The 12500-nt window shown below is 35.0% G+C and overlaps 1 protein-coding gene across 1 annotated transcript in view; it reads left to right on the forward strand.

The window, feature by feature from the left end:
- LOC115220621 (one cut domain family member 2) overlaps window positions 1-12500 on the forward strand; it is a gene marked incomplete at its 5' end in the record, with an annotated part of 276436 nt that overhangs the window by 89236 nt on the left and 174700 nt on the right. The window contains one exon of the mRNA XM_036510194.1: window positions 11807-11875. Coding sequence (XP_036366087.1) covers window positions 11807-11875 — 69 coding nt within the window. The remainder of the gene's footprint in view (window positions 1-11806; window positions 11876-12500) is intronic.

A 12500-nucleotide genomic window follows, 5' to 3' on the forward strand; every position in this document is an offset into this window, starting at 1 on the left:
ACCTTTGACTGAAACCAGTGAAAAATGATGATATGTGTGTGTATGTTTACATATATGTGTGTGTGTGTGTGTGTAGATGTAGGTGCAAGCATAGATATGTGGTAAGAAGCTTGCTTTACAACCACACAAGTCTGGGTCCAGTTCTACTGCATGGCACCTTCAGCAAGGGTCTTCTATATAGCCTTGGGTCAATCAAAGCCTTGTGAGTGGAATTACTAGACAGAAACTGAAAAAAAGCTTGCCATATATGTCATGTGCATATGGGTGTGTGTGTGTGTGTGAGTTGGTGTTTCGTTATCTTGATAGCATGTAACATTTGCAAACAAGTGTTACTCTCATTTGATGGTGTCCTTCTTTTCCTATTTTTCATAAAAACATGTCTGGCCATGGGGGAAATATCACCTTTCTTGGAAACAGGTGACAGAAAAGGTACCCAGCTGTACAAAATCTGCCTCAATAAATCCTGCCTGACCCATGCAACTATGGAAAATGAGACATGGAAACAATGATGATGCTGGTGTATATATATATGCCATGTAAAAAGCACCATCCAATCGTGGCCATTTGCCAGCCTCGTCTGGCACCTATGCCGGTGGCACGTAAAAAGCACTCACTACATTCACGGAGTGGTTGGCATTAGGAAGGGCATCCAGCTGTAGAAACATTGTCAGATCAGACTGTGCCTGGTGCAGCCTTCTGGCTTCCCAGACCCCAGTTGAACTTCCAACCCATGCTAGCATGGAAAGCAGACACTAAACGATGATGATGATATTATAGGAGAAATAAGGACAAATACAAATTTATATTATGATGTCCTGTGAAATACATGTAGTCCTGTGATAGGTGTTCCAAATGCATTTTGATCCTCAACCACAACAGATCATCAGGGAACACTTTATTGTGTACATAGCTACGGAGATATGGATATATATATATACCTATATACATGTATGTAGGTATATCTACCCATACATGCACACACACACAGTCATCTGATAAAATAATGCTAATTGTGCATTAATAACTTTGTTTGAGGTCAATATCCATGGCACTTTTGGGTCTCCAAGATTAACAAAAAGAAGTTAGCTTTACATTCAGATGCTTGTGGCAATGTACTTTGCTAAAGACACAGAAGTGTACCGGGTGGTGATATTGCACTGGAGGATGTCACTCGAGAGCAAATTTGAAAGCCTGCTTATTTACATTTTCTGGAGGTTGCTTAATCTAAGATTTATTATAACTTGTTAGCTTTAAAAAAACTGTTTATAACAATAAAAACACTGGGTTTTCTTTTTTTATGGAAACCTTTGTTGTTACATTTCTGTGAGAATATCTCAAAATGTTACTTTTGCAAGTTTAAAAGATAACAGCAGGGCCTACTACAACCAAAACAAAACAAAATATTTAAAGAATAAGGAATTATGGCATAGAGAGTCTGCAAGTATAAAAATTGGTTCCAAAAATGTAGCATGTCTGGCTGAATGTTTAAGAAGCTCACTTTGCCATCACATGGTTTTGGTTTCAGACCCACCACCTGTACCATTTTTTTTTTTTTTTGTTTTTCATTATTCAGTGACTTTCCACTAAAAGTGGTACTTGATGCAAAGTCATATTCACCTGAGACGGATGGCTTTGATTTGGTTGTTAGGGTCTGATGACGTGGAAAGTAATTACTATATCAGAATTTTATGGTCATATGAGAGGACCAGGTGTATAAACTCTTGAAACAAATCTTGATGTTGAGGTGGAGTTTTGCTTGAAACAAAACACTCCTGCAAAAAAGAGAAAGCTGTTTCTATAGATGAACTCATTGGAATTGCACTCCTCAACAAGACAATTCTTCATACTGTGATGACCAATTCCACAAAGAAACAAAGAGCTTCTTTAATATAGCATTCTGTATATTTTCCTCATCTTGCTCCTTTCAGAACCTGTAAAAATAGCCTGAAGAGAAACAATATACTTCGAATGATTGAAAAAAAAATTCTTTGAATCATTTCTTTTTTTTTCTTTTTTTTTTTAACTTCAAAACTAAACTGGGTTTATTTTACTTTTTTTTTTTTCTTCACTTGACAAACTGTCATTTATAGTAATGGAAAATATGTACTAAAATAAAAGTCGAGGGGTTTTTTGGTTTTTATTTTTGTCCTTTTAAATCCTAATATTAAAATGACATTAATTTTAGGCTGATCCTATATAAATATATTTAGTCTTTTTCAAAATCTATTTGAATATATTTTCTTACACAGGAGAACCATTACAATAAGATTATTGGCATTCAAGAGATATTAACTACTACAATAGAAATTTAATTCCTACCCCTGAGGAATTCTTGTGCCTATTCTGAGCAAGTGATTATTAGAATGGCGAGTTTAATATCTTGATAGACTGAAAGATATTAGCTATTAAAATATACTTTGTGTTTCCATTCAATAAATGATCAAAATGTATTTCTCTTAGTCCAAGAATAAATGATCAGAATGGAATTTTATTGCTCTTGAAGATTACCATTATGTGAGTGGTTAAAGAAAAGCCTCTGATGTTTTAGCTATGTATCTTTCTCTCTCTCTCCCTCCATATACTCTACTACATGTATTGAGTACTTCTTATCATCTTTTATATATCCAAATACACGCATATAAATCCAAACATGCATGTATGTATGTTTAATCGTATTGTCATGTCTTTGTAATGCAGTCATGTATATATATATATATATATATATATATATAGTGCTATTTGTTCTAAGAATATGTCTCTATGTTGAAAAATACTTCAGAATTGAAAGCTGATAGGAAATTTACAATGTATTAACTGCAGGATGATATATGCAGGCATGGCTGTGTGGTTAAACTGGTTTTCTTTCCAACCACATGGTTTTCAGCTCTGTCTCACTGTATGACACCTTGAGCAAGTCTTTTTCTGCTATAGCCTTCAGCCTGTCAAAATCTTGTGAGTGGATTTGGTTGACAGAAACTGAAAGAAGCTCATCATGTGTGTGTGTGTGTGTGTGTGTGTGTTTGAGGCTACAAAAAATGTACCTAATTGGTACACTTTGTAAGGTAGTTGATGTTAGGAAGGGCATCCAACCATAGAAACCTTACCAAAAACAAGACATTGAAGCATAGCTTGATCCTCTGACACATCGAATTCTGTCAAACCCTAACTGTCTCTCTCTCTCTCTCTCTCTCTCTCTCTCTCTTCTTTCTCTTTCTCTCTTTCGTTTGTGTGTATGTATTCGTTTGATATTATGGTTATGTAAGACAGTACTCTATTTGAAAAAATCAGTGCTATTTGTTTGATATACTACTAATAATAAAATTTAGATTTCCCCTTCCAGAAACTGATCTATTTTAATATTATTAAAAGAATAAATAACAATTCACAGCTTCATATCAATTTCTCCAAGCTTATGTGGGTGGGGTTTTGAAAATCTAGTCGCTTGCTTTGATCTAAATAAGAAGAGATGATGGTAAGGGCACCACCTTCTCCAGCTCAAAAGTAAAGTAATCTAAATGTTGTTAGACCACACTGTAATAGCTGTGTTAAAGTGTCTATTATTACACACACACACACACACACACACACACACACGTATCTTTCACTATATTTTATCCACTATTTAACCCATTTGTTGCTAAATTTATATTGTTTGTTTCAATTAATTTTTGAGAATAATGAAGAATTTGGTAAAAGAATTTTGTCATTATAATGACAATTTGGAACAAAGATTAACTTGAAGTTTTGAGTGAAGGTTTTGACTGAAATCACTTTTACTCATTTGCATATAAACCAGTTATATCCAACCCCAAAATATTTAACCTGTTTTATATTCAAAGCAGCCAGATTTGACCTCTCACGCCCATCCTACAATGCCATTCTAAAAAGAAACAATCACATCATTGAAATCTCATAGTTACAAGACAGTGCATGATTAATTTAAAACGTGGTTTAGTAAACATTACATTTGACTGAGTAATCTGAATGCTCAAGGGTTAATAAGACAGAGCAGTTCATCGCAGGACCAAGGGTTAAATAAACAGGATTATTTTCTGTCTTGCGTTGTTGTTTAACCCTCATTTCAACTTTTAATGAACTGATCTATGATTAAAAGCATTCCAACTGTTGACTCTCTCATCTTTTAGGGACATTGAGGATTACAATATTTTAGCATCTTTTAGGGACATTGAGGATTACAATATTTTAGCATCTTCCTTATTTTTTAGAGCTTTGGTTGTGATTTAAGGGGCAAGCTGACTGGTCTATCATTTAGAAGCTTCCCTGCTTAGCTCCCAATCATCACGGCCCTAAGTAGATCTATTATCAAAGTTATTCCAGCCATGACTATCCCATCATATTTCATATGGCTCTGGGCTACCTCATCAATTCTAGTCCCTCTTTCTAGTTCTAAGATGTAATTTGTGGGAGATATGACTGTTATTTCTAACAGGTGGAGCATCCCTCACAGGTAGTCTTATGCCTTATATCTCTCCCTCCACCACCTTTCATTTGGTTAGAACCATCTTGCCCAAGAATTCTATCACTACCATTCCTCTAGTTTCATCTTCCTCTCTTTCACTCTTTTTTTCTTTCATTTCTTCTACAGAATATTCTGCTATGCTTCTTACTTTTCACTTCCATTTGCACCTATTTTCTTCATCAACCAACCCCTCCATTCTTCCTTCTATTTTGCACTTATATCCCTATTATCCTCTCTCCCTCCCTCTAAACCCACACTCCTCTTTCTAGTTCTTTAGTCTTCTTTCTTTTATCTCCTTTTCATTTCCATGTATCCTCTCTCTCTTATTTTTTCTCCTCATCTTTTTCTTCTCTTTCTTTTTCTTTCAGTTCTTCCTGGATCTCTCTCCCTTCCCTGTTCCCTCTTACTTAATCTCTTTGCTTTCCACTGCTAAATTATTTTTCTCCTGTCTTCTTTACCATTTTCTCTTATTTCTTTGATTCAACCCCTTATTCACCTTCATACCATTTCTCTGACTCCATCTCTCTCTCTCTCTCTCTCTCTCTCTCTCTCTCTCTCTCTCTCTCTCTTTATTTCTCTCTCTCTCTCTCTCTCAATTTTACAGGCTCATTTTTTTTTTAGCTACTTTTACATCATTTCTTGGTTTTATTTTTGTCCAGAGTTTTTCTTCATTTTTTTTTTTACTTTTTAATTTTTAGTTTCATAAACAGCTGATTGTATCACAATTTTCTTTCTTTCTCTCATGTTTAGAATCATCATTTTCTTCAAATATTCCTTACCAAAAACTACATTTTTTGGCTTTCTCTCATTACTTTATAAAAACATTACAAAATGAAACAAAAGACAAACTACAAAAACAAAAGAAACAAGAAAAAAAAAAGGAAAAGGGAGGTAATCTTGTTTTGCAACCCCACCCCCACCCCTCTTGCTGCTCCACCACAGTCTTATTCTAATAAACCTTCGGTGTTTGCCGTTTTTGATTTTGCTAGGTTTTTCTTTTTTTTTTATGAATTTCATTTTCTAATGTTGTTTTCTCGTGTATTTTCAAGGAGAACAAAGGATGGTACTTCTGTTTCTTCTAACTAGTAGGAACTCTTCAGTCTGTAATATCATTTAATTAAGGTGTCCTTATTGTTGACTTTTGTTACTACTACTGCTGCTGCTGCTGCCACCATGCTGCTACTGTCGTGTTTCTTATCCATTAAATCTCCTCAACGGATAAGTCAGAATTTAGGTCTTGTATAAATGGTAGCATGCAGGCACAAGTAGGATCTTGCATATGTAATTTAGTGAGCCGATGAACTCTGAGATTGTCAATGCAATTAGTAAGCAAAAGCTTCCCCTATGGGTGGTAAAAATATTTAAAAGAGCAAACATGGGAGATAACTCTAATAAGTTCATCCAACTGAAATTTTTGGAAGATTAAAATCATGCAGACAGTAGTAGATCTTGCCTTTAAATCCAGTTGGTAAGAGCTTTATTTGACCTCTTTATAGTCCTGTAGCTCCCCTGTAAGAACCTGCTCTGACCCATGCAGACAGTAGTAGATCTTGCCTTTAAATCCTGTTGGTAAGAGCTTTATTTGACCTCTTTATAGTCCTGTAGCTCCCCTGTAAGAACCTGCTCTGACCCACTCCCTTTCTCATATTTTTACCCACATATGCTAGCATAAAGCCCTTCCTGTCAGGTTTTGTAGCCTTGTGAGCCACATGGTAACCCCTCTAGTACTGGTGGCATAAAAAAAAAAGCACCCGTTACACACTGTAAGGTGGTTGGCATATTGGGAAGAGCATCTAGCCATGAAACCATGCCAGAGCCTTGAGCCTATCACATCCTGTCAAACCAACCAACCCGTGGCAGCATGGAACACGACTGTTAAATGATGACACACGTATGCATACACACATAATATAGTGTGATATTTTTCTTGCTTATTTTAAGATTTCAACATTAATACAGGGAAAATTTTAATTGCATGAATATCATCAATTAAGCAGAACTCTCCAGCTCCCCTGTGTTACGTAGATGTGATGCTATTTGTATTTAGAATTATGCAAAATAGTTCTCTGAGATATTTACCCTCAGCCATATTGTTGACATGCCAGATGCAGGCCTTGCATTTCTTCCATTTCAGACAGATTGCTAAACTCTACATGTTTTGTGCATGTGTGTGTGTATGAGAGAGAGAGAGAAAGAGATGACCTATACATGATATGACAGGTAAGGATTTGCCAAGCATAATCAGCATTATGAAATTAACAAGTGTTTTACTAGTTTGTAGACCCAACTTGAGTAAATGAAAGGGGAAGAAGAGATACCCTAAAACTGACTTCCCATTCATCCACTACATGAGGACAGTTTTCATGTGTGGCAGACAGCTACCAAAAAGAGGGGTTGCTGACATGTGACCAGGGGAGGAAATAAAATGGGCTGGCTTAAATATCCCAGCATTCCATTCTCTTCTGCAAACCCAAGGTTTCATAGATAACCTAATGTGTTGAATAGTGGGAAGGAGCAAGAATCATAACTTGTGCTCCATTAACCCTTTTGGTACAGACTCACCTGAGACAGCTACCTCCCCGTTCTATGAGACAAACTTTCTATTTCAATGTTATCCAAATGAAAAACCTATCAAAGTTTCATGTTAATTTATAGTCCAGATGCCAGCTTAACAATGGTAGTTATTTTACCAAATTTTTCATTATTTTTCAAAAGCAGTGTAGTTAGACAGAAATATGATAACTAAAGGGTTTGGCCATTGACTTTTATCCCCTAGGTTCTAATTCAAAATCCCACTATATGTTTTTTTTGCTTTTAGTTTTTCGATTTTTTCACCCTCACAATAAACACCAGATATACAGTGAAGATTTGAAGTAATCAATTGCACAGCTCCCCAGCAAAAGCTGTGTCATCCTTAACCACATACAAGTTGGAGTTCATTTTAGGATTCTTTGTTAAACCCAATTCACTGTCATTTTATACATGGTTCTACTAATGAAAACGGCATGAAAGTCTCATAATCTCATTCTGTTGTGTCGTATGTTTGTGAACTTGTATCTAACCTAGAAGTTAACATAACTGGGATGTGGCGACTGACATAGTAATAAAAAAAAAAGAAACCAATCTGATATGAACTTCCGTCTAAGTGTCAGTTCCTCTCCTGTAATGTTGACTGTTTGAGGATGGATAAAATTAGGAGCAGTAATACTTTTGGGATGATGGAGATATCATTGACCCCTTCCAATTAGAAAAAGTTCTTATTGTCTGTGAAAAAGATATTTGTCTGTCTGTGTAGATGCTATTGATAATGTAATTAAGATGGTAAATGGATGTTATTAATGAAGGGTTTGGTTTCCAAATGCTGAGTCAAAGTCCTTTCCTGCAAAGAATGTCATGTTTTTTTATTCTTCTTTGATATAAAAATAATTATAATTGAAATATGGAGATCCAAACTAGATCAGATATGGTATTTTAAGATTATACCTTTTTATCTACACTTTAATCAATCATTTTGGTGGTATATTTCTGCTCAATCTCCAAATTAAATTTTATATTTTATGAAAAGTTTTTGAGTTTCCATTTGTTAAAAGAAAGTCACAAAATAGTCACCTTATTGATTAAATACATATTTTCAGCCAGGACACTTCACTTGAAATTGTTTTTATTCCTGAAAATTTACTTTTGATAAACAGTCTCTACTTTTTCTTTTTCTTTCTTCACATTATGGATTTGATCTTTATTATATTCTTCAAAAAGTTTTGAAGTTTTACAGATCACTTTTTTTTTGTTGTTCATTTAACCGCTTAGTTATTAAGCATTCTATACCTCTGTATCTTAAAGAAATAGCTACAAAATGTGTAAATATCATAAAGAAACTGATATATCCCATTAAGATCAAGTAGTTTGCACAAGCAATCAATCATCTTTTTATATTTAGCTAATCACTGGAAGAACAAATTACTCTGCCTTTTTTTCCTTTCTTTTTTTTTATTGTGGTGTTTTTGTATTCATCTGAAGGTTTCACCTTCTCAATTTTGGTCATTCCAAAGTATCACCATCATGCTCTTTTTCAGAAATCATTTCAGAATCTGAATTCAGTCAAAATTTGAATTAGGAATTTTGTATTTGATTAATCTTGAAATTGTTAAGCTATTTACAACAGCAGCAGCAATTTATTTGAAAGTTGATTACCAAGAGGATTTCAGCATATCATTTAATCTTGTGTTAATCCCATGCCAACGTTCATTTTGTTTTCTTTCTCGTCATTCCCCTCTCCCACTTCGTTTCTGATCTTAGTGGAAGTTATATGGAAATATCTTTTGAGATGTTTATGAAGTGACTATGTTGACCGGAACTAAGACTTTGGTAATTAGGATGTCACAGAACATTATACTTATGATCTGTGTTGGGCATTCATGTGTTGGTTGTCTGTCACTTAACCGTCTGCAGGAAGCCTCTACCTCAACACATTTCTCAACTGTCCACAACAATCTAGATCAATGGTTCTCAACAGATCAATCTAGATCAATGGTTCTCAAGGGTCCACGTGACCCTTGAGGGTTCCATATAAGCTTTTGTTATTAACATTTATCTGCAATAAACTGGTTTTTATACTTCTACAATGCACAAAATATTTTCACAAATTTGTTTATATAATTCCTAATAACATTTAAAAATATAATTGGATTTCTTAAACCTCAACAAGTAATGTGGGGGAAGGGTCCATCAGAGTGAAATAGTAAACAAACGGGTCCATTGGGAAAAAAATGGTTGAAGACTACTGATCTGGACATACCCTGTCTTGTTATTTAGATCACATGTGTTAGTTTTGTGCCACCAAGTCTCCTCTGATCATCTTACTAGTGACTAGGACATGAGATGAATGCAATTGAGGATTAAAGGAGCACAATGACATCATTGGGAATTGAAATTTTGCTATTTTGTTTCTGCTTTCTGATGGTTACCAAAATGGACAGAACAATTCTTTTGATTTTTTATTATTTTACTTGGTTTAGTGATCAGACGGCGGCCATGCTCCGGCACCACCTTGAAGAATTTTAGTCAAATGAACTGACCTGACCCCAGCATTAATGTGTTTTTTTAAGCCTGGTACTTTATTCTATCAGCTAAGTTACAGGGGCGTAAATACTCCAACACTGGTTGTCAAACAGTGGTGGTGGACAAAGACAGACAGACACACACACACACATACATACATATGATGACCTTCTTTTAGTTTCCTTCTCTGAAATCCACTCATAAGGTTTTGGTCAGTCTATGGCTATAATAGAAGACACTCGCCTAAGGTGCCTCATAGTAGGACTGAACCCGGAGCCATGTGGTTGAGAAAGCAAACTTCTTACCACACAGCCACAATGTATTAAGATAGACCCTTACCTAGACTACCATTTCATACTTTATATGATGAGGAAACATTACATGTTGAAGTGAACAGTGTGGTCCTTAAGCAGAAGTAGGACATGTTTGAAGCAGTGTTGCTGCAGCTGACGCACAACTCCAGTGATTAATGTCACATGACTGTCTACTTAAATGCAATAAAGCAAGTTGACCCTTTTAAACATTCAGATGACTCTGACAGATGTAATCATTTTAAATCTCTCAAACATTATCTCATGGCATCGAAACTTCGATGATGTGATTCATTTTTAGAATGACATTGTAAGGTGGGTGGGTGAGGCCAAATCTAGCTGGTCTGAGTGAAAAACAGGTTGAATATTTGAGTCAGATCTGGTCAGTTTACATGCTAAACAATTAAACTATTAGCTCTGTTTTGAGACCATGTAACCTAATTAACCCTGGATATTGTTTGTATCCAGTTGTTAGAGTTGGAAGTCTCCTTATTTAGTTATTTTCTGTTCCCAACTGCACTGGTCAAAATTTATGTTCAAAGGCATTGCAGTCATAACCACTGTGTCCTTCTCTTCATTCTGACCATTGTATGTCTAGGAGTACATTTTCCAGTGTGTCCTATTCTTTTTTAAACTGGTAGGGTGTAAGTTGAGGAAGATTTGGCTGCTGTCTCTTGCAGGTTGAGTGATGACTTAGAAGCTTCCTTGTATATTTTTCATAAGGGTCACTGTTGTTGTTGTGTAACTAGAGGTTTGCCATGATTTCACTGCTCTCTGGTCACCATCTTTTTTTTTAAAGATTTTGTGCATTCAGGCCTGTATCATTTTGGACATCACACACACAATCTCTTCCCAATTTTATGACAATGAGTGAGATTTGGCTGCTATTAAGGCAGCAAGCTGGCTGAATCATTAGCACGCCAGGCAAAATGCTTAGTGGCATTTCATCTATCATTATGTTCTGAGTTCAAATTCAGCCAAGGTTAACTTTGCATTTCATCCTTTTGGGGGTCAATAAGTACCAATTGTGTACTGGGGTTGATGTAATCAACTCCCCTCCCTCCCCTCAAGAATTTCAGGCCTTGTGCTGATAGTAGAAAGGTTTATTATCATTATTATTATTGTCATTATATTTATCTTTGTCTTCACAGTGCCATTTCTCTCACACATAAGTGCTTCTTACATTCTTGTAATGTTAGAGAAGTAAAAGGTTACCCCCCCTGTTCTATTTTTACCTTCTTGTGTTTCTATTGAACTAGCCTAGTTGTCTGTTTATGAGAAAAGGAAGACAGTTTCACCACAGAAATGTTTCTACATGTATCAACACTCACCTATTCCTGTTGGGGGTTTTTCCTCCTTCTTTCTTTTTTTCTGAATTCTATTGTTGAAGTGCATAATTTTTCTGTCTCTCTGCACTTATTCCTAACCATCACTGACCTAGCATTAAGAATCGTTGCTTGAAATTTGTGCAAACTAACTGATACGTTTCTTAATGAATACACTATATTTAATTAGCAGATAATAAGCTAAAGTAGTCAACATGCATCAGTTATTGATTATTATTATTTTTTTTAACACTTATTGATTTTATTCTAGAAACTGATTAGATCGTTTTTGTTATGACTTTTTTTAAAAATCAAAATAAATTTTATTTATTTTTCAATGCATTTAAAAATATTTAATTCCATTATTATTATTATTATTATTATTATTACTTTGATTTATGTTGTTTTTAAAAATAAATTTTGTTTATTTGCTATTTACTTTAAAACTTTTAAAAGATTTAAATTTTAACTTTAAATTTATAAAAAAGAATTAAAATGTAATTAAAGATATAATAAAAAAATTAAAAAGTAAGACGGCAGAATTGATCGTTTTCATCCTATAGAATAAATACCAGACCACTGGTTTTATCGCCTCTTACCTTTTTTTGTCATTTTTGGCTCGCCCCCGACAGCGAAACAGTGCGAGTCTGTGGATTTACCAAGCGGTGTGTCTTATCGGCCCTCTGTTAGCCCCTACATATGTAAGTACAGTTCTCATTTTCTTTTCACACTAAAAACTAACTGAAAAATCTGTAGGAAATGTTCTTTAGACACTGGCCTTAACAGTTCTATTTCCTCTCTCAGTTTGGGATACCAAACTTACTGTTACAGATTGGTTGGATGTTGTTGGGTCAGTGCCAGTTGTATTAAAGATGAAAAAAAAAAAAGAAAATACTGGCAGTAATGTTGTTGTTGATGATGATGATGGTGATAATGATTATAATGGTAATGGTGGTGGTGGTGGTGGTGGTGGTGGTAATGGTTATTGTTGTTGATGTTGGTGATAATAGTCGTCGTGGTGATGGTGGTAAAGCTGGTTCTTGTTGTTGTTGTTGTTGTTGCTAGTAATGGTTACAGTAGCTGTAGAAGTTCTTGTTGTCTTTTGTAGTTGTTGTTGTTAATGATGATGATTATTATTATTATTATTATTATTATTATTATGATTGTTGTTGTGGTGGCAGTAGTAGTTGTAGTAGTAGTAGTGTTGGTGATTATTATGATGATGATAATGATGTTGGTGGTGGTGTGGTGGTGGTGGTGGTGGAGTTGGTGATGGAATACCGGGATTCTTTTGAGATGCTTCCATTTCCTTCAGTTAATTCTTTC

Source organism: Octopus sinensis, linkage group LG16, assembly GCF_006345805.1.
Source record: "Octopus sinensis linkage group LG16, ASM634580v1, whole genome shotgun sequence".
In the NCBI taxonomy this organism is placed as follows: Eukaryota; Metazoa; Mollusca; class Cephalopoda; order Octopoda; family Octopodidae; genus Octopus; species Octopus sinensis.